This window comes from Meles meles, chromosome 8, assembly GCF_922984935.1.
Source record: "Meles meles chromosome 8, mMelMel3.1 paternal haplotype, whole genome shotgun sequence".
Lineage (NCBI taxonomy): Eukaryota > Metazoa > Chordata > Mammalia > Carnivora > Mustelidae > Meles > Meles meles.
In genome coordinates, this window is record NC_060073.1 from 105,670,758 (window position 1) to 105,698,139 (window position 27,382).

The 27,382-nt window shown below is 52.2% G+C and overlaps 2 protein-coding genes across 3 annotated transcripts in view; both read left to right on the forward strand.

Moving 5' to 3' along the window:
- The window catches only part of JAML (junction adhesion molecule like), a 28,483-nt gene extending 22,312 nt beyond the window's left edge, over positions 1 to 6,171 (forward strand). For both annotated transcript variants that reach the window (XM_046015191.1, XM_046015192.1), the window contains 3 exons: positions 2,172 to 2,232; positions 3,975 to 4,061; positions 5,672 to 6,171. In XM_046015191.1, the coding sequence (XP_045871147.1) occupies positions 2,172 to 2,232; positions 3,975 to 4,061; positions 5,672 to 5,743 (220 nt within the window). In that variant the 3' untranslated portion in view covers positions 5,744 to 6,171. The remainder of the gene's footprint in view (positions 1 to 2,171; positions 2,233 to 3,974; positions 4,062 to 5,671) is intronic.
- Positions 6,172 to 14,608: 8,437 nt separating this feature from the next.
- Positions 14,609 to 27,043, forward strand: SCN2B (sodium voltage-gated channel beta subunit 2). Its single transcript, XM_046015198.1, has 4 exons — positions 14,609 to 14,894; positions 22,018 to 22,184; positions 22,472 to 22,682; positions 23,262 to 27,043. The coding sequence occupies exons 1-4, from the start codon at positions 14,825 to 14,827 to the stop codon at positions 23,459 to 23,461; spliced, it is 648 nt and encodes a 215-aa protein (XP_045871154.1). The 5' UTR covers positions 14,609 to 14,824; the 3' UTR covers positions 23,462 to 27,043.
- Positions 27,044 to 27,382: the final 339 nt, after the last annotated feature.

A 27,382-nucleotide genomic window follows, 5' to 3' on the forward strand; every position in this document is an offset into this window, starting at 1 on the left:
TCAGGTCACCATCTCAGGGTCGCGGTGTGACGCCCCATGTTGGGCTCCATGTTGGGTGCAGAGTCTGCTTGTCCCTCTCCCTCTGCTCCTCTCCTTGATCACCCTCCCCACTCTCTGTCTCTCAAATAAATAACATCTTAAAAAAAATAAAGGGCCACATTCGAATTCTGAGAGGCTATTTAAAAAAATTTTTTTTAAATATTTTATTTATTTATTTGACAGACAGAGATCACAAGTAGGCGGAGAGCCAGGCAGAGAGAGAGAGAGGAGGAAGCAGGCTCCCCGCCGAGCAGAGAGCCCGATCCCAGGACCCCAGGATCGATCCCAGGACCCCAGGATCATGACCTGAGCCAAAGGCAGAGGCTTTAACCCACTGAGCCACCCAGGTGCCCCAGTGAGAGGCTATTTTTGTATGGATGCCCTTAGGTCCTAAGTGGTTTATTGTCAAAATATGTTGTTAAAGTCTTGAATTTCATCACCCCTTCTCCTAGCATCTCCGAAATGCCCAGATGCCCCGGCACGGCAGCCGTGTTTCACCGGCGGTGAGCAGGCCCGTGTCCCTCCGTTTACCCACCTGTCGATGATGGGATCCATTGCTGGGGCAAACCAGCTGTCTTACCAAAATGCTGTCAGTGGGCAAAGACCCCCATTGCAGGTGCTGCCCGCTGAGTCTCCTTTCCCCACAAGACACAGACTCTACAAAAAGCGCTTGGCCTGCTGGGTTGGCACTTCTGTTCCCCAGGGCCTCTCTGACTTGGTTTGCACTTGGTTGGCCTGAGGGTCTTTGCTCTGGGCGTGCAGATGGCCCTGAGCCCAGAGTTAGACGGCCATATCAACTCACCTCCCTGCTCTGGGCCTCAGTTTCCCTCAAAATGAAATCAGTAATTCCACGTCTACTAGCTTATCCTAAAGAAACAATCAGGGGCGCCTGGGTGGCTCAGTGGGTTAAAGCCTCTGCCTTCGGCTCAGGTCATGATCTCAGGGTCCTGGGATCGAGCACCGCATCGGGCTCTCTGCTCCGCGGGGAGCCTGCTTCCTCCTCTCTCTCTGCCTGCCTCTCTGCCTAGTTGTGATTTCTCTGTCAAATAAATAAAATATTAAAAAAAAAAAAGAATCAGGCTGGTACACTGAGATCTGTACACATGGTTGCTGTAGCACAGATGATAATTAAACATGGAAATCATCCGTGGTGACTGTCGGCTAACGAGTCCCTAAATCAGTGTTCCACTCCCGGACATACTGTTCAATCCTGGATGTAGCAACGTGGGAAGGTGTCCCATGTGTAGTATGTAATATGATCTCATCTTTATAAAAAAGAAAATTAGATAATGCTCGCTACAGCAGCATACACAATAAAATATATTTTATGTGAGCACACTTAGGCCTGTGTCGAGGAAGAATAATTCCAATGTGTCAGTCGTGCCATTTGAGAGGAAAGACAAGGTGGGTCCCACGAGGGCAGGAGGTTTACCAGGACTTCAACCTCCAACTCTCTCTGTTTCTTTACTATTTGAATTAATTTTACAATGAGAGCATACAACCTTATAATGAGAAAGTATGAGAAAACGATTTCCTCCACTTTGGGACCAAAAAAATATATATATATGGTTTCTTTTCTAGCTTCAACCCCAATTTTTTTTTTTTTTTTTTAGTTCTACCTTAGGCCAAAACACAAAAAAGGAAGTATATTCAGTGGCAGATGCAGAAGGCAGATGGTCAAGAGATCAAAGGCCAAGGGCTGGGAAGGGGCCAGCGCTGGCCGCTGCGTTGGGGGCGGGGAGGAGGGGGCGATGTGGCGGTATTTCTGCTTGGCCGCCTCCCCCGTGTCGCCGAGCTTCGGTTGCCCCCTGCTGGCTCAGCTGCGCCTCCCCAGTTCTGGATTCTGGTAACATGGAATCCTGTGGCGGCGCTTGCTATGAATTCCTAAAAACTGTGTGGACAGGAAGATGTTGGCTAGGAGATAGAGAAGGCAAAGCTATTGAGCCCAGACTCCCTCCAGAATGCCTCCCTGCTCTCCGCCATAGAGTTGCACTTCCCAGATTTCAGGGCGACCTGGGGAGCCCAGAGAGCAGAGTTCCTCCTCTGGGGACCCCCTCGGTTGGGTCTCAGGCCGGCCCCCTTGCATATACAGTGCCAGCCGGTTAATTCCACCTGCTTTTCCTGTCTTGCAGCTCAGTAACCTCCACAACCCTGGTAAAAAGCCTGGAGAACATAAAGAAGGCTGATCCAGAGGTAAGGAAAGAACTCAAACCTCCGTTTTGCTGCTGTGCCCTGGGAGGGCAGGGCGGATATGGCTCCATCATCCAGGTGGTGTCACTGTCTTTCTCCGTGGCCTGTCTTACTTGGTGTTATATCTCAGCGTGCCGGCCGGTGCTGGGCACGGAGAGGGGCTCAGGAAACCTTCATCACCAGAGTGAGAGCCCTCGAGGAGGGAGTAGGGTGCGTCCATGGGGCCTCCTGGTAGGGCCACAGGAAAGAGCACTGGACTCAGAATCAGAACATTCTCACTCATGGGAGGCGTAGGTGGCTCAGTCCATTGAGTGTCTGATCCCAGGGTCCTGGGATCGAGTCCTGAGTTTGGCTCCCTGCTTGGTGGGGGAGTCTGCCTCTCCCTCTCCCTCTGCTGCTCCCCCTGCCTTCTCTCTCTCTCTCTCGCTCGCTCACTTTCTGACAAATAAATAAATTAAATCTTCAAAAAAAATCCCTGTTCAAGCCCAGCTCTGCCACCTCCCAGAGCCACACTTTTCTCCCCAGTAAAATGAGGATGAGGACCAACATATCTGACCGTTTTAAGGTTCACATCACTTGAGGTTCTGCAAGGGCTTCATGATCTCTGGGCACTGTGGAAGCATAAGGAAGAATTGGGATACATTTAGGAGTTACGTGAAGGAGTTAATGGTGCAGATTAAATACTTGGGAGCCCTAAGAAAGAGGATCAAGAAGAACTTTTTCTTCCATATTAGTTTGTCATGGAGCTATATTGGGGTCTGAGAAATGAATTCATTTCCTTGAACTCCCTTTCCTCCCTCCCTCCCTTGTTTTAAAAACTCCTCTTGGAATATTTACTTTCCCATATTTTGCCCTGTCTGTGACCCAAGGGTAGGATTTTGTCACAACATGGCGCAGGGGCTTCCAGAAGCCCAAGAGTTTGTCACTGGATGACATTACCACCCCAGATAGTCACAGGGATGTGAATCACAGAGTACCAGTGACCTCATAAATACAAGGTCCAGCGAGGGCTGTCCCTGCCCTACCGACCCTCTTGAAGAGCTGGCCCTGGTTAGTTGCCGTGTCATCCTGCCGTGCCTTGAATTAGAAGGACATAAGCAGAAACTACTAGTAATCTGGCCAGACAAGGGTTCCCTGCTGCTACCTTAAAGTGCCCGTCCGATCCCAGGGTCCTGGGATCAAGCCCCGCATCGGGCTCTCTGCTTGGTGGGGAGCCTGCTTCCTCCTCTCTCTCTGCCTTCCTCTCTGCCTACTTGTGATCTCTCTCTGTCAAATAAATAAATTAAAAAAAAAAAGTGCCCGTCCAAGCAAAGAGGTTTGTCTTTTGAAGCAAAGAATTTGGTTCTTGGGGTGCCTGGGTGGCTCAGGTCATGATCTCAGGGTCCTGGAATCCAGCCCCGCATTGGGCTCTCTGCTCAGCAGGAAGCCTGCTTCCTCCTCTCTCTCTCCGCCTGCCTCTCTGCCTACTTGTGATCTCTCTCTGTGTGTCAAATAAATAAATAAATAAATAAATAAATAAATAAATAAGAATTTGATTCTTAAGGTAGTGCTCTTTGCTGACTGGTCAATTTTCTTAATTTTCAAGAAGACTGGGGATTGAATTATCATCATCAATGATCACTTTTCTGGCTCTCAATAGCCCTCTGGTGTCGACGCCCTGCGGATACTTGTAGATGGCTTTTGTCTTTGGCATGGAACGTTTACTGATTTTTCGTCATGTTTATACTATTCTACCCCTCCCCCAGAAGCATGTTTACTCTTCAATAGCCACACGGGAGCAGACTGAGGAAGAAGAATCCAGTGGAAAAGCAGAGGCCACCTACATGACCATGGTGAGAGCGCTTCTGGGCCCAGCTGGGCCAGGTGTCCGGAGGGTGGAAAAGGAGCCGGCAAGGACGTAGCAACGTGGCTGGGTCCCTGGGGGAGGTGACTGCTGAGGGCAGAGACTTTTCAGAGTCCAGAGTGCTGACCATTACAAGAGGGCAGAGACTTTTCTATGCAGCAGGGAAGTGTGGGAAGCTGACACTCTGCTGACGGAAGTGACACCAAACTTACCTTCATACCCAGTCTCGAGTACTTAAAGGTCATTAGGGCTAACGATGATTGATTTTAGTGGTGAAGAGAGGCACCTTTGTCAGGGAGAAGCAAAGTGCCTCTGCCTCATTAGAGGTTAAGCAGAACCTAAAAGAGAAGGTACCACAGATCCTTGGACACACATCGTGTCGCAACTTTCCTTCTGATCCGAGAGTCCCTTCCAATTCTTAAGTTTTTAAATTCTGTGGCTTATGTTGTTCTGACATCCTGTGATCGCCAGGAAGGCGGCATTCTGTATAATAATATGGAGTCAGATTCCTGCTGTCTCCTTCCTCCGCTCCCCAGGGAAGTGCAGCACCTAGAAAAGGCGCCTGGCGTGTAGTGAGTAGGAGTAAGGACAGAAGGAGCGAGCTGGCAGTGGGCACGGTGCTACCGGTAGGCTGGTAATAGGCATCCAGGCCATGCAGGGAGCGGTGTTCTGCTGGGCTCGGGAAGGCTGGCCTCCTCCATTTGGGGGATGGTGGCTTGCGTGTGTTCCCATCACACCAGCACTGAGGACACACGACTCCCAGATGATGGCAGCGGAGAAAGATCAGGGGCCTGGCGGGGTTCCACCTAGTGGAACAGTAGCCCCCCTCGGGAGTCGTGTGTAGTCCCGTTTCCCCCGCCGTCCTTCTCCCATGATCACCACTGGTGCTCCTGGGGCTGCCTGGCCTTGTGCGGCCTCTCGGACACCCGCTGCTGACAGCTGCACGGACCTGTGAGGCCTGCTTCCCCCGTGTTTGGCGGAGGTGCTTGGATTGAGACTCTGCGGAAAAGAGCACTTCTGTTGTTCGGGAACGGGTCCAGTGAAGCGAGTGTGGTGACAGGCCAAAGCCACAAGACTCTTAAGTCCTGTAGAGGCTGGTCAAGTTGTTTTAAAAGGCCGTATTCCCAATTCAGGAAGCCTCTGGGTGAATCCGGGCCCACGGGCAGCCTGCGGGAGATCTCAGGCAGAGAGGGAGCAGGGAGACAACAAACCTTTGGTTTTGTTGTTGTTGTTGAATTGATTATGTTTGCTTCAGAGGAAGGGACACCATGCTGTGTCCCCGTTCTGGGGCCGGACAGCCAGTGGGTAACATCGCGAGCTTTGAAGTTGGGTGGACCTGGGCCCGAGTCCTGGCTCTGTGACTTTGACGCTGGATGACGGCAGGCAGTAACTTAGCCTGTCTGACACTCAGTTTCCTCATCCTTAAAATGGGAATCGTAGTACCCACCTCCCAGGTGGTGAGGCTCTCACACAGGAGGGCTTGCGAAATTCAGAATTGGGCCAGACGGACGGAAAGAGCTCAGTCCATGGCACCTGTTCTGGTGGAAATACTTACACGCGTGCTTTGTTTCTTTCCTCCCCCTGCCCCTGCCCCGGCAGCACCCGGTTTGGCCTTCTGTGAGGTCGGCACCCAGTAACCCACCCGAAAAACGTCAGCTGGGGGAATTCTAAAGCCAGAGCAAGACGTTTGAGAAGAAAAGAGAGTTCCTTTTGTGCTTAGCAATGGCAGAGACTGCTCTGTGTGTCCTGAGTTACTGGACGGGTCCTTCCGGGACCCCTCCCCCCGCCCCCCAAGTTGTTCTCTTGCCTCATTGGTCGAAGGGCTGAAGAAGGAGGGTTCAGAACCCGGCAGAAAGACTGGACAGCTTGGGAGGGACAGGCCCCGGCGGAGGGAAGCGTGGATGTGGTCCTTCTGGCCTGGGACACTGGCACTGGGGACCCTGGCCGAGCGGCCATAGTGGCCTCAAGCCTTCCCTCAGATCCTGTGCTTCGACGGTGCTCTTCGTGCAGGGGTCCCTGGGAAGAATCACAGAAATAAAAACCAACCCAAATGATTCCTTTGGCAAATTACCCCTAAATAAACACAGCTTTGGAAATCATCCTCTTTGTATACCTGGCTGCGGGGGGCAAGCAGAAGCTCGGCGAGGAATTTAGAGTCAGGGACGCCTCGGACAGCTGAAGTGGGGAGAGCCGTTCTTGACTCACACTGGAGGCGGTGTTGGCCCTGGGACCGTGCATTGGTGAGCCGGTTGGAGTGGGCTATGAATACAGCTGGAGGATTTAGCCCGGCCCCTGCTGGCCTGGCTGGGTATCAGATCGGCAGGCGGCTCTTCGCTGGGCTTTGCCAGAGGCATCGGAGCTAGAGCGTGGGCATGTCTTTTTCAGAAGTGGTGCTCACGGGCTGCTGAAGTGGACAGCCACCAATGTAGCTCTTGGTCTGAAAGGTGAGGTTCCTATACTTTTTGGTTACCATCGTTAAGATTTAATGAGGTTTGTTTTAAAGATCCTCTGGTTCTTGAGGCACCTGGGTGGCTCAGTCGGTGAAGCATTGGCCTTCGGCTCAGGACATGATCCTGGGGTCCTGGGATCAGGCACTGTGTTGAGCTCCCTGTTCCTTGGGGGAGTTTGCTTCTCCCTCTGCCTCTCCTCCCTCTTGTGCTCTCTCTCTCTCTCTCAAATAAATAAAATCTTTAAGAAAAAATAAATAAAGGTTTTTTGGTTCTGAGCTCCCATTTCTTGCCTGGGCTCTGCTCAGACCTCCTCTCCACCACCTCCAAGGCCTTTCCTTGTTCTCTGCACCCCATCCCACCCACTTAGCCATTCAGGGCATGGATTTCTGATCTAATCTCAAGAGGAACTTTTTTTTTTTTTTTTTCTTTTAGAGTTGGGGAGGGGCAGAGGGAAGAAAGAGAGAAAGAACCTCAAGCAGACTCCCCTCGGAGCCCAACGTGGGGCTCGATTTCACAACCCTGAGTTCATGACCTGAGCCAAAATCAAGATTTCGATGCTTAACCAACTGAGCCACCCAGGCGCCCCCTGAGCTACATTTTTGAAGGATTCTCCTAACTGTCCAAACTTCAGGACCCTCTTATAACACATTCATTATTACTTCTTTCACTTTTACCAACTGTTCTTGGGTGACTGTTTGGAGTCCTGCCCTGTAACCCCTGTTCTTGGTCAGTTGTGGCCAAGAGTCATTGAATGCATCCTTCTCACCTGTTACTCTAAATAAGGAATATGTCAATAATTTGAAATACATGCTTCCTGTCCAACACATACCAGAGAAGTGACACATGCTGCCATGGTAAGTAGAGCGGAGAGAAAGACTTTCATATCCTAAGAATTCATGGAGAGGAAGTGATTTCATTTGGGGGTTGTTAAGTAAAATGCTCTCCTGGGTTAGGGGTCCTTTTTTACTTCCTGAAATATTATCTGCAGAAGAGGAGGACTTTGAGGATACGAGTTAGGTGGATGGATGAGGATTTTAATTCTGGTAATCTGGATCAAAGAGAATATATTGGGGTGAGAGCTGGAGGGTGGGCTGTGCAGTTACCCACATGCTCCTGCAGGGGGCGCTTGGCTAGGGAAATGTGGGCACCGCCCCCCAGGGGTGGACTGGTCCAGATTTGAACTTGAGTCATTCAAAGTTTGGCTTCCATTCTGGGTGGAGCAGTTATAGCTGAGGAGGAGGAGGAAGAGGAAGCCTACTTCTCTCTCCCAATCCTACCTCCCCACAAACCTTTCTTTGATACACAGTCCTCAAGTCAAAGTGGGGAGTGGAAATCACAGCTGTCACATATTAATTTTGCCTCATACCAGAACAACCCTGTGGGGACCATGAGAAGATCTGCTTGCTTCTTCATGCTCTTCTCCTAGGGGTGGTCGTCTGTTAAATGCAAAAGCATGAAGGAATATGGTGTAGGGAATGGGCTTCAAGTTCAAATAGGCCTGGTTCAAATCCTGGCTCTGCCTTTTGCTAAGTTTACTTCAGTTCTTTGTGGCTGCTTCCCCTATATATAAAATAAAGACTCAAACGGTCTTTTTGTGAGGACTACATGGGGTCGCTTAGGTGCCAGTGCCTGGTGTGGACCCTCCGGCCCCTTCCAGTGTGTTCTTCCCTAGTTGGGTTGGTCTAACGGTGATTCAGTCCCCATCTCTCATTAATTTTTATTTCTATGGGCAGAAAGTCCTTTAGCCCAACACACCTAAATCCCTCTTCCCACCCAAAGGAAGAGAGAGCTAGGATGCTGAGCTTCTGGAAGGGTTTTGCTGGGGTGGGGGGAGGGGGCATTCCGCGGGTGGGAGAGCTCCTGGAGACAGCCAGCTGGATCTCCTTGTGGTCCAGCCTTCAGCTAGTGCTTCTGTTGCTTACATTTGCACTAGTTTAAGTCCCTAGAACACCAGATGCTCCCACATTCAAAGGTTTCCAGAAGTATGCAGGCTTTTGCCAAAGGAAATTGGGCCTTGAAAGGGGGAAAGGGTGGGGCCCCCCATGAATAATGGATAAGTTGGCAGCCTCAGAGCTTGGCTGTTGGAACTGAAAACACTTCAGCCTGTCCCCAGGGACCTGGAGAAGATGTGTCTCCTGGAAAAGGCTGCTGCCTTCCACCAGCCCTTTACTCTTTGTTCTGGTTCCCACCCGGCTTTGTCTCCCTTTGGCTGGTCAGTACGCTTCCATGTCTGCATTGGCGGCTTATCATATAAAACACTAGCCGTGCGCACGCACATGTGCGTGTGTGTATGTGGGTTTGGAAGGGGGCATGCTTCCCCTGAATGATCTTGGCCACTTAGAGCCAGAAAATCTTAGCTTGCAAATTTTGTTCCAACACAGACCAGTTATCCTCTTATTAAGAAAAAAACAAAGTTTCTAAGGACTCTTGACCTTCTGTCCAGGCCAGCTAGCTCGTGAATGTGGTCTGGTCCTCCTCAAGGGATATCAGGCAATCCCTAACCACTTCTGTAAAACTCAGCTCTCAAAACATGTCTTCTTCACCAAAAAATAAAGGAACTCAGAGTTTCTCAGAAGGCTAAAACCTTTCTTAAAAAAAAAAAAGATTTTATGTATTTATTTGAGAGAGAAAGCAAGCACAAACAGGGGAGGAGGAGAGGGAGAGGGAGAAGAAAATATCGCTCCCCCCTCAGTCCATCCCCAGCAGGGAGCCCGCGGGGCTCGATTCTGGGACTCCAGGATCATGACCTGAGCCCAAGGCAGACACCTAACGGACTGAGCCACCCGGGCACCCCTAAAACCTTGCTTATTTTATAGATGATGAGAGCAACAGTGATTGGCCTGTCCCAGAACTTTCAAAGCACCTGTCTGAACCCCACTTCTTACGTTCATGGCCTTCTGAGACTGGGGGCCATGTTGTCTGCCCATCCATTCCTCGCTCTCTTTTTTTTTTTTTTTCCATGGCAGGACCTCTCTGTTCCATATACCCGTGTCCTTTCTGCTTCTGAGCCTTTGCTCTTGGTGTTTCCCTGACTAGAATTTCCTGTCCCTTCTTGCTTGCCCAAATCAACATTCTTTCAAGGCCCTGCTTCAGTCCTCTCTCTAACATCTCCCCGAATGTGTCTCCATTTACCAGATCTTATCTCCCAACATTCTCCAGTTGTCTCATGGGTGTGGGGCTTTATTTTCTCAGAGATCGTAAGCTCTTAGAGACCTTGTTTTAGGTCTTTTCTGTGTCTTTTGCAACATCTGACTCCCGTGGATCAATCCCTTGTTGAATGGGATTCCTAGAAATGGCGTGGGACAGCATGTACAGGGAGCTGCTGGACCTGGCTTCCGGTTGGGGTTCTACCCCACCTTGGCTGCGTAAGTTCAGGCTGATGGAGTTTCTGCCCTTTCCCCAGATTTATTTATTTATTCTCATGTGCTCAGGGGCAAGGGAGAGGCTCTGCTCAAACTCAAAATGAGACCCACCCCCTGTCCTTAGCTGTAGTTAAGTTGGGGAGACAAGACAGGTAAACAAAAAAATGACAATCCTTTCCGATATCCAGGCAATACCGGGTGTACCTTTGTTCCTGTCCCCTTGTTGAGGGGAATTTATACCTTTGACTCCCCATCTAGAATGGGAGGAGGGTGAGCTGTATTTCATCGGCGGTTGAGTCTCTAGCTTCTAGCCTGGTATCTGGTGCACGGGGGACTTTAAGTGGATATTTGAGTTTGTTGAATGGGGGAGTTGATAAACAAATGAGTGAAAGTACCCAGTGTCGCAGGTGCACAGAGAGAAGGGGTCCATAGGAGGTAAGGAAGAGGTGAGTTGGTAGCAGATATATTTTTAAAGACTTTATTTATTTGACAGACAGAGAGAGATCACAAGTAGGCAGAGAGGCAGGCAGATAGGAAGAGGGGAAGCAGGCTCCCCTCTGAGCAGAGAGCCCAATGCGGGGGCTCAATCCCAGGACCCTGAGATCATGGCCTGAGCCAAAGGCAGAGGCTTTAACCCACTGAGCCACCCAGGCAGCAGAGTTTTGAAGAAAGACTAGGAGGTTGCCGTACAGACAAGAGAGGAGGGGCACTCCCAGAGGAAGAAACAGCAAAGGAAGGACGCCAAGATGTGAAGAGCTGGGCTGGGTGAGAGGACCACCCAGTATGCAACGGCTGGAGAGAGGTGAGTAGGACAGTCCCCCGCTTTGTTATTCCTCTGGCTCTGCAGACCCTGGGACCAGCGTCTCATCCTCAGCTCGCTCCTGCTTCCTGGACCCGGCTTCTCATTGCCCCTTGCTCAAGGATTGCAAACCTTTTACTGTTATTTGAAGTCAAGACTTAAATGTGCTCAGAAGCACATGGAGATCTTATTAAAAATGCAGACTGTGGTCTCATGGGTCTGAGGTGGGGCCTGTGGCTCTGCATCTCTCAGCAGCTCCCACGTGATACTGCAATGCTGGTCCGGGGACTGAGCTTTGAGAAGTGAGGCTTTAAGACAAACGGGCTAGGGAGGCTCTCTGTAGAATGGGGATTGGGCATTCCAAAGACAAAGGGAAACTACATTCCTTTGGATTACTGAGAACACTGCTTCTCCCAGCAGGGTGGGTGACTGAGTGTTATCTAATAAAATATTCAGGGGTAAATGGCACCGGGTAGAAATGCCAAAATAGAGGGCTTTACTCCCCCCATCGCCCATTTTTTGATACTGGTGTCTTCACTCTGTGAAACGCCTCTTTGAGTTTCAGCTGTCTCTTTGAGTTTCAGCTTCCCTGGCTTTGCTGGATCCCAGGGAACAAATGGGCATTTGGAGGCCCAGGTGAGCCATGAAAAGTTTCTGGGGTAGCCCTCCTCCTGCCTCACCCTTCTGCCCCTGATCTTTTGACCCTTAGTCCTGGGGGATTGAGTTGCATAAAGGCTATTCTGTTATAAATTGTACACATGGTTTCCCTTTCCCAAATTTTGGATAGAAGCAGAGGGACATTCCTTATCTCAGATGTCCCTAGAACAGAAGTTTCTGGACCCTATGTGAGACCCAATGAGCCAAGGAAGCAGCTTCTCTGAGCCCCACAGTCACCCTCCGCGACATTAAGGAAAAGGAGGAGGCCGGCTACGTCAAACCAAAACTCTCCGGCTGACATGTGCCTGCGGCAGCTTGGGTGCCTGAGCTGCAGACCCGCGCTGGCGTTGCTGGCACCGGGGAGGGGGGGGGGGAGCCTCTCCCTCTGGACACACTGGAGAGCAAGGCAGCTGCCCGTGGTGGAAGAGGGCTGCGGGGATGGACACAGGCTGTGGCCACTGGAGGACACTTTTCCCTAGGCTGCCCCTCTGCTCCTTTGCTGATCTCCCTTCCCCTGGGCTGTTCTGCCCACGTGGAGGAACCTGCTGAACCAGTCACAGCCAGACACGAGTTAAGTGATGGAGTCTGTGAAGATCTGGGTGCGGAGAGGCACCTCTCTTCCCAATGCCTGCAGCAACTACCCCCACCCCCAAAACCCGGCCCACGTCACTCCTTCCAGCCCAGAACAGCTTCAGCAGCCTTGGGGGCTGATTTCACTGCTTTCAGCAGGATTTCTGCTTTCCCCCATTTCCTCTTCAAATTCATTCATTCGTTCTTCATTCCCTCTTCGCTTCCGTCATTCAGGCTTGCTCCTTGCAGCTACTACGTATCCCTGTGTGTTGTCTGCCTGCTCTGAGCCAAACACCGCACTGGGCTCCCATTCTGTTCCTCCACACCCCGCGCTCTAGCACCTTCTTCTCATAGCCTGTGCAAAGGTCCCTCGCTTTGTCCTTTCCAGTCTTCTCTTCCCTGTGTCTCTAAACAACCTGATGGGAGGTCTGGGGTCTCTTCCCCTTGGTGATGGGTTGTGTAGATACTGGAAGTACCCCCTGGCTCACACAGAGCTCAGTTTGAATCCTGGCTCTGACTCTGCCCTCACCGCCTACCATGTGTCATCTTGGGTGGGTTAAGGTCTGTTAGCCTCAGTTTCCCCATTTGCAATTTAAAAAAGAGAGAGAAGAAGAAATCCCCATCCCAGGGCTAGAGTTCAGTCGAGATATCACCTGTGAAGTACCTGGCACAGAGTTATTATTCAAAAGTATGAGCTGCTCCCTCTTTGGTGCCTTGGTGGCCCTGGACAAGTGTGAGGAATTGCTGCACAGAAACCTCCATTCTACTGAACGTCTCCCCAGACGGGCCACCCTGGTACTCCAACCCAAGTCCTCCTACTTGCGACGTTTGCCTATTTTTTCAAATGGAAAGTTTTCAAACCTGTACCACCAAAGACAGCACTGTGTAATGAGCTCTGTGCACCAGCCACCAGGTTCAACCATGAACAGCTACGTCCAGACTCGGGTCACCTACCCGCCACTCCTTTGTGTATGTGTGTGTGTGTGGAATATCTTAAAGCAACTTCAAGCCACCCTATCATTTCACTTTAACACTCCAGTGTGTATAACAGATAAAGATGTTCAAATCAAAATCACAGTAAGATACCATCTCACACTGGTCAGAGCGGCTTAAATGAACTACCCAGGAAACAACAAGTGTTGGCGAGGATCCCGAGAAAGGGGAGCCCTCTTGAACTGTTGGTGGGAATGCAAACAGGTGCAGCCACTCTGGAGAACAGTATGGAGGTTCCACAAAAAGTTTAAAATACTTACTCCACGGGGGCGCCTGGGTGGCTCAGTGGGTTAAAGCCTCTGCCTTCGGCTCAGGTCATGATCCCAGGGTCCTGGGATCGAGTCCCACACTGGGCTCTCTGCCCAGCAGGGAGCCTGCTTCCTCCCTCTCTCTGCCTGCCTCTCTGCCTAGTTGTGATTTCTCTCTGTCAAATAAATAAAATATTAAAAAAAAAATACTCCACGACCCAGCAATCGCACTACTAGGTATTTATACAAAGGATACAGACATAGCGATTTGAAGGGGCACATGCAACCCAGTGTTTATAGCAGCAATGTCCACAAACTATGGAACTATGGAAAGAGGTTCTGGGGTAGCCCTCCACTATCCCAGAACCACGGAAAGAGCCGAACTATGGAAAGAGCCCAAATGTCCATCGACAGAGGAACCGGATAAAGAAGATATGGTATAGATACACAACGGAACAGTACTCAGCCTTCAGAAAGAATGAAATCTTGCCATTTGCAATGACGTGGATGGAATGAGAGGGCACAGTGCTAAGTGAGGTAAGTCAGTCAGAGAATATCATACGTGATATCACTCGTATGTGGCATTTAAGAAAAAGCAGATGATCATAGGGGAAGGGAAGGAAAAACAAAGATGAAATCAGAGAGGGAGACAAACCATAAGAGACTCTTAACTCTGGGGACAAACTAGGGTTTGTTGCTAGAGGGGAGGGAGGTGGGGGGTGATGGGCATTAAGGAGGTCACGTGATGTAATGGGCACTGGGTGTTACATGCAACTGATGAACCACTGAACTCTACCCCTGAAACTAAAAATCCAGCATATGTTAACTAAATTGAATTTAAATAAAGAATACAAAAAAAAAACCAGAAAAAGATGTTCAAGAACATAACCACAATATTTTATCACACCCAACAAAACTAAGAATTATTCATGAATATAATTTAATACCCAGCCCACATTTATTTTTCCCCAATTGTCTCAAAAAATGTCTTTTTACTCTTGATTTGACTGGGTGTCAGGATTTCCCAAAGGTTCATATTACATTCCATTGTAAGATCTCTTAGGTGTTTTTACACCAACCTGCTTTGACATGTTCTGTTTTCAGTGGTAATGGTAGAAAAATGAGGAAGTCCTCACTTCCAGAAACTCTCCCCAACTCACTTCCCAGAACCCTTTCCAAATAACACAAAACAAGCATCTCCTTTTTGGGGTGTTTTAAAGAGCCCCCCCCACTTTATAGCAGTTTTGAAATGAATGAGCTTCTCTAACAACCTTTAAATCCCAACAGTCATCCAAGAGAAGAAGAAAGAAGAAGGGAGGCAGGACTTGGTTTAGTTCTTGGTTTAAGGGGAAAAAAATCCTGGGGAACTTTGTTCTTTTCAGAAAGACTTTTTTATGCCCTCCCACCTGCTTTTCAAAATCCACCAACCACAGAATTTACTCCATCCCCCTTTTTCTCTCTCTCCCTTACACACTCCCTCTCTCTTTTTAGCAGCAACATACAAGCCGGCCATATTAGAGAGATGGAAATAAAGCTTCCTTAATGTTGTATGTGTCTATGAAGTACCTCTGTGCATTTTTTTTTTTAGCATCTAACCATTCCTCCCTTGTAGCCCTCGGCCCCTCAAATCACCCTCTCCCTTATCCCACCCGACTAAATCTCAGTCTCTGAAAATGCACAGAGATGCCTGGCTACCTCGCCCTGCCTTCAGTCTCACGGGGCTCAGTCTCTTTTTCTCTTTGGGTAAGTTAGACTGCACATCTGCATGCTCCTGAGGGTCCAGAAGTGTAGCCACAGCTGGAAAGAGGATGGGGGCGGGGGGCAGGAAAGGAGACTTCGCTGGAGCTTCCCTTCATGTCCTTGGGAAGGGAGGTACCGGGGACTGGGGGAAGACATTGTTGGGGACTGCATAACGCTGGGACACAGAAATGTTGGGTCGGGGATTTGAGTGTTCCTCGGGGGTGACAGTTATCACGGGAAGTGATTTTTCTTTGGGTTCCCCTGAAATGGACTTACGTGGGGGGGGTGGGGCAGGAGAATAGGTCGATCTGCAAAGTCTCTTCGTGGATTTTTTCTAAGCTGCTGCAAATATGGGGTCCTGGGTCTTCATGCTCTCTTAAGGGGCTTCTCTTGTGGACCATGATCTTTGGACTCTGGTGGATTGAGGATATTAGGAAAGAATGTTTGGGGGAGTGGGAGGTAGAAAGTTGAGTCTGGGTCTTGTTTCCTGGAAATCTGTACCATTGATTTGTGGAAATGTGTCGGGGAGCAAGGGGAGAATCTGGCTTGAAGTATGGTCTCTGCATTGGGGAGAGACTTGCTGAAGCAAGCGCTGATGGAGGCCTCTGGCGTGGGCCAGATGGAGTGGAGGAGGGAGTCAGGTGAAGGGATCAGGAAAAAAAGAAAAAAAAAAAAGGAACTCTTTGGCTGAGTGTGGCTGTGGCCCTTTAAGACCAGCCCAGCCTTGCAGAGGGCCTTGTCAAATGATCCAAATGTTAATTTCTAATTTCACATTGGACCACTCAGGACTTCCTGGTGAGTAGGTGGGCTAGAGAGTTATTTGCAAGCGTGCTTTATAGATAGTTTCCTTCTTGCTCCTAAACTTACTCATTGCTGATGTAGTAGTTGGTCAAGCCCAGGGATTGTCAGTGGGGATAGTCCCCATCACTATCCTCCCTCCTCCTTCCCTCCTTCTCCTTGTCTTTCTCTGGTGTGCTGTGTTGGATACTGGGCAGGAGTGCTAGACAGAGGCAATACAGAGCCCCGGGCAGCTTGCGTCATAAGGCCTATTAGCTTTGCCGAGTTACTAGACATATTAACAACAGAGCAGGAATGTTACGGAAGCCTGGGCCATACAAAGACTGTGAGCCTTGGAATCAGTTCTGGGTTTTAAATTACCTTTACTTCATGACCATAGACAAGTGACTTGACCCTTCTGAGCTTTGGTTCTTTCGTGGGTAAACTGGAGAATGCCTGGGTTTTGTGTAAAGCTGCGGCATACAGCAGGCGCTCAATAATAGCTGGGCTTTTCACATGCCCCGGGGCGGTATGGCTTATTTAGTCCTCAGGATAATCAGTAATCAAATGAGGTAGGTGCTGTTATGATCCTTCTGTTACGGATGAGGAAACAGGCACAGAGAAATGAAGTAAGTTACTTAAATTAAGTAACTGAAAGTCATACGACTAGTTTAAGGTGAGTTGAGATTTGAACCGGTTTGTCTGACTTCTAGTACTTAGCTGTTGAACTCTACTGCCCCCAATGTTCCTGAAATGATACTGCTATATTAACAATAATGGATCAAAGAATCTCAAGGCAGGCAAGGGGGGAGGGGGGGAGTTGGGTGATGACCTGGGTGTAAGGAGCCAGGGATGGAGGACAGGTGACTTCCTTGGCAGTTAGGGAGAGCTTCCTGTGGAAGGGCGACAGTCTTATGAGAGCCTGATCTAAGTGAAAAAAGGAAGGGGGCTCCATGACTGTGACCAGGGAATGTTTTCCTGGAGGATGGGGTCTGGAGTGAAGAGGTCAGGGAATGGGGCTTGTAAGGTGGTGGTGGTGGGAGGAAGCTAGAACCTCTGCAACCTGGGTGGTAGATCTTGAACTTGAACTTGACTGATGCTATGATGAGGTAGGCCCTGGCACTCCAAGTCTAAGGGCTCAGGGGGACAATGGAATTTTGATGATTGTAATGGCGTCAGTCTCCAAGGTGAAGGGACAAATGACAAAGGGGGGACCACATCAGGGGGAGGGTTTGTGAGAATAACCGTAGAGCGGGTAAATCATAAGGATAACCAGCTGTGTGTACAGCAGAGGCACGTGAGACTAGTTTTTAGCTAGAAACAGTCCAAACGACTGGACTTGCCAGAGTTTTTCTTAAGACCATCGGCTCTGCAGTCACCAGCCTTGGTACCAAGTCTGGGTTAAGTTAGGCGAAAGGATTAGAAAGTGGAGTCCTGTCCTCACTCAGGCCCACTGCCTGCACCTGCAGGGCTCTGGACATGGAGGGGAAACACCTTTCCTTCCTTCCACAGACATTTATGGAGTGCCCATCTGGCATCGCATGCTGTTCTGGGCCCAGGGATACCAAGATGAGTAGAAATCAGTTCCCCAGAGCCTCCCAAGGGACACAGACACAGGCACACGAACAGATAATGACAACACAACATCACAGGGCCTGTCCTAATGGTAAATCATAATGATGCTGATCATGATAGCAGCGAGCCTTCATCGAAGGCTGTGTACCAGGCATCGCTGGGAGCTTCACACATTGGCAAGTCGTGTAATCCTCACAACTGCCCTAGGAGTCACATTCTATTATTGTCTCGCATTTTACAGATGAGGAAATGGAGGTCTGGATGGTTAACTCTCTTGCCTAAGATCTCACCGCTTGGCCACAATGCCGTTCTGCCTTCCAGTCGCCTGGAAGTGATAGGAACAGGGCTGGGGAGAGGGCCCAGGTGCTGGGCAAGTTGTCATTGGGGGCACGCCTCGTGAGCTGTGAACTGCAGCATAGGGAAGAGGGCCCCAAGTTGAGAAGGGTAAATGAGATTCCCAGCCTGAAGCATAAACATATGCAGAGGCATGAGGCGTGAAAGAAGGTGGGTTTGTCAGGAAAAGTAAGGAGTCGGAGATGACCGGTGTGGAGGAAGCATGGATGCTTGGGAGCTGGCAGGAAAGGAGGCCAAGACTTAGGTTGGTCCCAGACGGCAAAGGGTTGGAAGCTGTGCCCAGGAGCCTGGACTTGATCCTGAAAGCAACAGGGAGCCAGTGGAGGGGTGGCGAGGACATGCTGCCAGGCGTAGACTTGGCTTGGAGATGGAGATCCTGGTGTGGGGGAGGGTCTGAAAGCAGGAGGCAGGGTCTGTGTGTCACACTCCTCTGGGAGACAGGGGACTGCCTCAGAAGGTTGGGGAGGACCATTCTTCCGCTTAGATACTCTATCTTTTAATTAAAAAGAAAAAAACCTACCTCATTGGTTGCTGTAGGGTTGGAAAGAGGAGTGGAGAGAATTCACTTTTGTCTATGCAGGAGATAGAGCTTGGCAGGAGATGAGCAAATCTGTGTGATCTCTGAAAGATGGGCCAATTAGAACAGTGGATGGCATGGGGCCTGGGGTGCCCAGATGTGGCCCCCGAGGAAGGGGGGAGGCCTGAGTGCCAGTGATGCTTTGGAGCTAAGACCAGAAGCCACATCCTTACTATACCCCCCATTGATCCCCATTTCTTTTCTATCAGTTGGAAATCAGGAGACCCAGACCTGGTCCCAAATGGGACAACCAGGACTGAGCTTCCTTTCATGGATGTTCCTTTAAACAGTACCATTCCCCTCCAGAGCTGGGGGCTGGCAGTTTGGGGCTGGATCTGCTGTGGAGACAGTGGGGTGGGGGGGGAGGCAGGGTTGTTCCCTGGCATGCCTTGGAATATCACCAGGCCTCAACCCCTCACCCCTGTCTGGAGCCTGGCAGCCTGGGCCAAAATGGAACTTTGTCACTTATTAGCTGTGAACTTGGGCTATTCATGTAACTTCTTTGTGCTCAATTGCAACATCTGGAAAACAGGGTGGTAACAGGGCTCTTGTAAGTATCAAATGAGGTCATATCTATGGAATGAGTAAGACAGCGTCTGGCCTGCAAGAAGCACTCTGTTGTTGGGAAGTCTTTTCTGTGGCCCTAGCTGCGGGCTCGGCTACTTTCTGGGAGCCGCAGAGTTTATTGGGGTTTTGCTCACAGCTTTGACCTTGTTGCATGGTCCTTTCTTCGTCTTTAATGGGGGCCTGGATTGGTGAGAGGTCTAAAACCCTGGTAGGGGACTCAGGCTAATGTGGGTGACTTAGAGTAGGAGTCAGGAAGCACGGTCTGGCCCTGGCTTGTCCCTGTCCTCTGTGTGTTTCCCTCAGTGCCTCACTTGCCTCACTGGGAAAGCGGTGGGTCTAGGTCCCCAATTCTGGAGATGCTCCTGCCTGGCTTTCTCTGTTGTGGCAATCCCCGCGTCTCTCTGCGCTTGGGACTCCCTGGTTGTCTCTGACCACTAGAGGGCGCACGCGTCCCTCCCGGGGCCTCCAGCCTGGACCAGGCGGCGGGGCTGCAGGGAGAAAAGGGACTCCGCATTGCACTTCGGCTCCCTCTGCCCAGCCAGAAAGAACCTCCCCACAGCTCTGCCCTTCCACACGGCAGGGTGCTGGCTCCTTCTCAGTGGAGGGGGCTGCCTGTGGAATTCAAGTTCTCATCTGAGGGATGGGGGCTGACCTGGAAAAGAGGCCAGGGATAGGTCAGCCCGATTCACAGCACCTGCTTTCTGGGGTCACTCGGAGGCCCCTTTTGGGAAGGGGCCCTGGGAAGGTAGCAGCACTCGGAGGAGGTTAGAGAAGCGGGGGCCTTGCTCGGGTAAGAGGTGAGCTCAGGACAAGGCCCTGCCTGGTTGCTTCCCTGCAGATTTCTCTGCCTCTGCAGAGCGCGGGCGGCAGTGGCATTTTCTGCACACCTCCTCCTTGCCTGGCGCTGTTCTAGGTGCTTTCATAATGCTGATGAGAGCGGGGATCCGGGAAATGGGCTTTGTTCTTCTTGGCAGGCCCACTCAGCCTCCCCAGGTCACGCTCCTCTAGTAAGCGCAGCCCACGCTCCCAGAAGCCAGGGCGCTGCAGGGGGTTCTGCACGCCTAATGCCTCTACCTAAGACTCCCTGCGACCTCCAGCCAGCAGGTCAGAGCCCCTCCTGTCCTTAAGTCCCGTCCACTGAGCCCTGGCCACTCATCCCGGGGGAGGAGCGGAGCAGACCGACATCCCCGGTTGCAGGCTGCACTGCGGCTGCTTCCGGGGAGGGGCCCAGCAGCTGTGCGCTACACCGCGGTTTGGCAAGGTGAGACCTGCAGGCAATGCTTCCGGCCTGCCGCCGCGGGCCGGCCCGGTGCCAGAGCTGGGGGAATTCCAAGAGGCTGCCCTCTGCCAGGACACTGTCCCAGAAGGCCTTCCTGTTTAGGGGGGCAGGACTTAAGGAGAATGGAGGGTAGCAGGAGCTGCCCGCCTGCGCATCACGCTTTCAGTGTTTTATCTCTTTAAAGTGATGATGGCAGCCCCAGGAGGTGGGTGGTATCACTTGTGTTTTACGGAGCAGGGGACTGGACGTTGAAAGAGCTGCCCACATCCTCCCAGCGATCGAAGGCAGAGCTGGAAGGGGCCCCGTGTCTCAGGGGATCTCCTAGTCTATGCTCTTCCTGTAGCCATAGCTTCCTAGCCACGCCCTCTGCCCCTCCCCCTCCGCACCCCTCCCGCTTCCCACTCCCAGGCCCCAGAGGGCTTCTTATAACACACACAGAAGAAAATCCGAATCCGGAATTCTGGCCCCCCAGAGCCCCTGGTGCCTCGCCCCTGCCTAACTCTGGGATCCTACCTTGCTCCCTGCTTCTTGTGATTCAGACACAAGAAGCTCATTCCAGTCATGGGGACTGTGGTCTTGATGCTCCGCTGCTCTGCACTTGATTCCTTCAGGATTTGAGACCGCTTACTCCCTCACTTTGTCAGGGGCTGCCTACACGCCCGCTCCTCCGAGCAGTCCTCCCTGATCATGGGTAGGAAACAACACCCCTTTGCTTTGCTTTAGTTCTTACAGTAGCTGCCAGACATCACTACATAGTTACATTATAATTTTCTTCCTTGTTAGGGTGTGTTCCTTTCCCTAGATGGCAAACTTCATGTGGCGGGGGACTCTGCCGCCATTGTTCACAGCTGTAAGTCCTGGGGCGTAGGCTAAGTGCAGGGGCGTGGGGGTGGCTTGTAAATATGGGGTAAATGAGTGAATATGTGGCTGATTCTGGACGCTACTGTTTAACTCTATAAACAAAATGAATATTTTGGGATGAGGTTTTGACGATATTGGCAGAAAATCTTAGCGTTAAGGTCGGGACTAGGGTGAGGCCAGTGGGAGACCTACCGTGTGCAGTTTAAAAGGTGTTTTCCTGACCCTGAGGGTGGATGATCCCTTAAATTCTGTGTCCAAGGCTTTCTGCCTCATGGAGATCCCTGTGATTTCAACTGGAAGCGCTTGGGATCCCTCAGCTCACCCCAGCCTCTGCTCTGCTGAGGGTGTCCGAGGGGGCCGAGCAGCCCCAGCACCAGCTCTTCTCCATTAGGCCTGGTGCTCCTTACAGGATTTGACAGAAATCTGCTGTCCCCATCCTGTCCCCCTTCAGCCTGTGTCAGCTCCTTGCTGGGATGTTTCCAGACCTGACATCTCCAGAAGGGACTCCTGTCCTCGGAGACCCATCCGTTGGTGCCTTGGAATTGTGCCTCTTCTTCCGGGATGCCTCTTACCTCCTACTGCTTGGCCGCCGTTTTTCCTGCTTGCCAGAAACCCGGGGAAGAACAGGGGGCTGGGCTTTCCTGTGGTCCTCGTGCATAGAGAGCAAGGCCTTCTGAATCTTCACCTGTCCTGAAGGCTTTCTGCCATGTGAGAGACACTGCGGCTTCGGCTGGAGGGGCTTTGGATCAGCAGAGTTGAGAAGGGGGAAACTGAGGCCAGCACAGAGGAGTCCCTTGTTCACGGTCTTCCGCGAGCAGGTGGCAATAGTAGAGCTGGGGCAGGACAGCCAGATGACGGGCTTGCACATCTATGGTCCTGGGAAAGACTTGGGGCCATTCGTCTGCCCTGGCTTAATAGGCAATTTCTCTCCCCGCCAAGCCTTGCTTTACTCCAAGGGCCACATCCGGTACCTTGGGGAGCTTTGCCTGCCCAACTCCACTCCCTGACTCATTTCAGACCTAAGGGACCCAGCCCAAGGCCAAGGATCTGCTCCTCTCCCCAGCAGGTGCAGAAGGCTTGCTGCCTCCCTGGGCCCATGACCCAGAATCCTCACCAGCTTGTCACTTTATCCACAGTGCCGCCGGGGCGGACCATGGAGGTCACAGTACCTACCACCCTCAACGTCCTCAATGGCTCTGATGCCCGTCTGCCCTGTACATTCAACTCCTGCTACACAGTGAACCACAAACAGTTCTCCCTGAACTGGACCTACCAGGAGTGTAGTAACTGCTCCGAGGAGATGGTGAGTCCCCGGAGGGGGGAGGCGGTGAGGGAGGGGGCAGGAGCTCCTGGGCATGAAGCCCACATTTCCCACCGTCTGCCCCTTGCCGTGGACCAGGACCCTGGGGATCCTGGTGGGCAGTCTGCTCCAGAGGGCTTTGGCAGAAGGTGTGTGGTCACACCTGGGTGGCCCTGGGAGGGCGGCAGAGACCTGGAGGTAACCGCCTTTCTTCCAGGGAATCAGGTGCATGGGGGGAGGGGCACCCCTTCTCCTTGCAGCTCCTTGCTCATGCGGTTCCTCCTCCCCAGTTCCTCCAGTTCCGCATGAAGATCATCAACCTGAAGCTGGAGCGGTTCCGAGATCGCGTGGAGTTCTCGGGGAACCCCAGCAAGTATGACGTGTCGGTGACACTGAGAAACGTGCAGCTCGAGGACGCGGGCACCTACAACTGCTATATCATGAACCCGCCCGACCGCCACCGCGGCCACGGAAAGATCTACCTGCAGGTCCTCATGGAAGGTGAGTGGCGGGCAGAGCGGGGAGCCGGCTGCCCTGGGGCCACTGCCTGTCCCCTGCCCCACCTTCCTGCAGGAGGATCACCCCGCTCCTTGGGAGGGGCTGTGACTTCCTGAGGTGGGAGCTCTGGCTTATGCTGGGGGGAAAGGCATCCCTGTTATTTCCTCGGGTCTCTGAGGACTGGAACTATATCTTATCCTTATAATGACCTTGGTCATGGTCATGATGCCACCATCATTGGTTGGGCACGTGCTATCACGAGAAGTCAGGCACCTAAGGTCATGCAATGAGTGAATAGCACAGTTAGGATTCAAGTTTGGGTCTATTTGATCTCAAGGTCCATGCTCTTAAATTCTGCATTTTACTGTCGTTCCCTGGGGCTTTGAGGTGCCCTGTGATTTTGGGGTGGGGTGCAGAGAGCTCAGGGGCCTGGGTTGATTGTGGCTTTTACTGCAGAGCTTTCTATTCCAAGCGTCCGGTGAGGACCACCCCACGTATACTGCGGGGAGCAGGGGGCTGTGGAGGAGGCTCCCTTTCCCTGCCCCTGTGCTCAGGGGGGGTCTGTTTCTTTTCCTTCTCCAGAGCCCCCTGAGCGGGACTCCACAGTGGCCGTGATCGTGGGCGCCTCCGTGGGCGGCTTCCTGGCGGTGGTTATCTTGGTGCTGATGGTAGTAAAGTGTGTGAGGAGGAAAAAAGAGCAGAAACTGAGCACAGATGACCTGAAGACGGAGGAGGAGGGCAAGACAGACGGCGAGGGCAACGCGGACGATGGCCCCAAGTAACACGGCCCCACAGCCCCTCCCTCGCGTCCTGTCTTCCTCCCACCCTCCACCCTGCACACTGTGCCCCTGCCTGCCCTCTCTTGGTGTGCTTCTCTTGAACCAGGGTCCCAGGGCCCACCTGGGGCCTCCCGAACCCCTCACTTCGTACCCCCCACCCTGCACCAAGAGTGACTCACCTCTCTTTCATTTGGGAAACCTGCCATGGCACGTGGGACGTGTGGGCCCTGGGGAGGGAGAAGTGGCTCGAACTGCCTATCCCTGAGAGGAGGCAGGAGGCCTGAGCAAGGGTCCCAGAGAGAGAGAGAGGGGATGAGGGGGAGGTCAGCGGCCCAGCCTGCCTTGTTTATGGACTGGTCTGGTGGGCCTCAGGGAAGATCTGCGGATGGCTGAGGGGCTCTCCTGGGCTGCCTCAAGAAAGCCTGGGCTGTGGCGTGGCTCTGCTCCCCGAGCTGCTCCAGGCCAGGCAGCCCTGCCAGGCTGGGGGCTGCTGAAGGGTTCCTGTCACGTGGGTGGGGGGGGCATGCAGAAGGGATGACTGCACTTCCTGGGCACTGAGGGGACGCCTTGGCCCAAGGACCTGTGCTCTTACCTCCCCCTCCTTCGACAGCTGTTACCACAGGAGCCTCGGGGGAGTTCTGTTGGCTGAGCATCTCTTGGGATTGGGGCGGGGGGAGCAGCTCGTGTGGGTCGTATCCTGGCAGGTAGTGGTCCTTTGTCACCATAGTGAACTACTAAGAGCAGAGACATCTCAGTCGGCTAAGGTCTGAAGGGGTGGGGGCTCCGTGGTAAAATGGAGTCGGTTACAGTCTGCCTCCTCCAGCGGGGTGATGGCCCTCAGGGCGGGTGCGGGGCTGGGGAGGGTGGACGCGGCCGTGGCGGAGTTGAGGTACAGACTGGGGCCTTCATTCGGGCCTTCTCTTCAAACTTTCTCCATGAGCCTCAGCAGGGTTTTTAGCTTTTCCTTTCCAGGGAAGGGGTTGCCCTGAGGGAAACATCCTGCCGCCATGTTTCACCCTCCAGGCCCCAGGGCCCCCCTCTGTGGGGAGGCAAGTAGCATTTCTGGAAAGCCAACTTTCACTGCCATTTTACTCACATTAAGAGGGAATTATCTAAGCCTCAAGAGAGGGAGAGAGACAGAGAGAACCTGCTGACGTGAACTCTACCTTGGAAGACCCTCAGAGATCCAGGCGGCAAGCCTTTCCTTACGGGTGGGGAACCAGGTTCAAACTGGCAAGACTGAGGGTCCCGCTCTTCCCTCCTCTGGCTCCTCAGTCTCCAGTCTGAACCAACAGAGCCATAGTTTTCCTCGTGGCAAGGGCCTCTGCGGGCTGCTAGACAGGGAGGTGAGGCGCGGGAGCTGGGCTGTCCACTGTCTGATCCTCTCCCAGGGCGCTGGGGATGGAAGGACGGAGCGGGCGGGCAGAGCTGCTGGCAAGGCGCCCCCCCCCCCCCCCCCCCCGCTGCCCCGTCCCAGATTGACCTTCTTCAGCATTTCCCCAGACTTTCCAGGAGCTCAGACCCTGCCCAGGCTCTGCGAGTCAGTGTCCAGGGCAGGAACCGGTCTGAGGAAAGGGGGTAGAGACAGGATATGTGACAGTCTCAGGGACCATTCTCTGCCTCTGCCAGGCAGGTGGCCAATTTGGGGAGAGAACAAGAGCGTACGGGAGGTTAAGTTTAATTCACTTCAATTCGACATCCATTTACTGAGCATCTCCTGTGTGCCGGGCACCGTGCTGGCCGCCGGGGGGGACACACAAAGCCATAACAGAGTTGGGAACTGTCAGGTCAGCACTGTGGGGACCAAGATTCCCTTTTTTTTTTTTTTGGTGCATCTAATTCCACCTCTGAAGCCACTGCTTCCAGGGCTGGAGTTGGAGGAGGAAGGGAGTCCCGAATCTGGGCCCTGGGAAGGGAAGAAAGGAAGGAAAGGGGAGGGGGGAAGTGCACAGGGAACAAGGCGACAGGTCAGACAGAGTGGGCGAAGAGTGGGGGACGGACAGCCTGGGTCACAGCTCCTGGGTGGGGGGAGTCCAGCTCCGTACCTAACTGCCAATCAACACACTGCCAATGGGAGTGGGCTAAGCCACCAGGATGCCTGGGGCAGGTGGGCACAGCCCATCCTTGGAGCCAACCAGCTAAGAGAGGAGTGATGGGTGGTGGGCATCTCATACCAGTTGAGACCAAGGGCGGTTGGGACACACTTCTGCAGCCGGCAGATTTCACTTTACGGCAACCTCTCAAGTGCTCTCCTCTCCCAGGATGAGTGGGGATCTGTGCTGATGCGGGGCACTTTTCTTTTTCCAGGAGGCGTAACATTTCGGGGAAATTTTTGCGCGATTCCCTAGGTTTATTCTAAGAAGTCCTAACTCTCCATCAAGAAGCCCCAGACTTCTGGGTTCATTCCTTTCAACGCCTTGACCCAGTGGGGCCCCCCCGGCTGCCCACCGTCATGGGCGCTTTCTCTTGCAGCCTCTTAGAATCTCTTCTGGAGGTCTCCTAGGGCTGCCTCCCCCAAAGCCGTGAGGTTGGGAACAAGATGGGGCTTCTTTGAGTAGCGGTGGGGAACCAGTGACATGGTCCCACAGCAGCCATTTCTCTACCCTGCTTTCTAGTTTCTGCCAGCAAACTGCTCCTGTCCCTGCGGGGTGGGGTCCAGCTCCACCTCCGGCTGCATGTTCCCATCACTGCGCTCTGCTGGGTCCAGTCTGCTGGTTTCCTCCACCACCCCTGCTTCTCCTGTTGTCTTGGAGCTCCCTGTCTATCTCTTCCTCCTAATCAAGGGCCACTGTAAAGAGATGGGCTGGTCAACCCATGGGACTGAACTTCTAAGAACAAAGTACAATTTTTCAGGACTGAAATGCCTTGAGGTGCCTTGAAACTGGCTTTGAAAATGGCTACCTGCCCCTTAGCTATGGACTAATCACAGTTATTCCCAATTTATAGAAAGCAAAAGCTGATTGGATCCATATTTTCTCCCCAGAAGTCCCCTTGGGGACGTTGGGCTGGTAAGTATTTACAAGGTCAGGTAAAGCAGAAGGACAATGGGAAATACTGGCCAGGTCCCAGAAGATAGTCTCGGGCCGTAAGGATGGCATGGTGCGGTTGGAATGAGTGATAAATCAAGAAATTTCCTTGCAATTTGTCTTAAGGACAGACAGCCTGTGCCTCTTGCTGACGTCTTCCTCTATTGAAGTTTGCTGATGCATTTGCACATAGGTATATAGGTATAGATATATTCTATATACAAATATAAAACATTGTGTTACATCCACCCCAAAAGTGATAATGGGTGAGGTGGGGGAAACCATCATTTCTCAATGTTTTGAGTTAATTCACCAAAGGCAAATTACAGAATGTTCTTACTGCTTTTTGTGCACTTGGAGGAGAAAACCCAACTACTTTTGCACTTTCTAGGTTTTATGTGCTACAGGGTGGTTGGAGGGGGTGGCGGGGAGAAAAACTCAGTGGTCCTCTGTGGCCCAGCTGCTGTGATGTTGCTTCTTGGAGCAGACTGCATTTCTTTTGCAGTTTGCCGTATTGCTTGGATCTCTTGGCTGCAATAAACAGATCATCTCCCCTGAACATCCTCGAGTGTGGCTTTTTTTGGGGGTGCAGAGCGGGGTAAGTTGGAGGCTTTGGCAGGATGCTGCTAAGGATTCCTGCTGCTCGTTTCCTGGGAATCCTGCTGATATTGCCTGGTCCTTGGCAAGAACACAGTCCTGCTCTGCTCCTGTTGACAAATGGCTCATGTCTTTCCCCCTTTGCCTTCTCTTGGAATCCTGGGCACTCCCTCCCCATTGGAAGCATCCTGAAGACAGAGCGGCTGAACACCCACTTCTTGGGGGCCTCTTGGTTATTCCTGGGATGACCAATCTTGGGCACAGTGACACTGTTAAATGGATGTTGCCCATTTTTTCCATA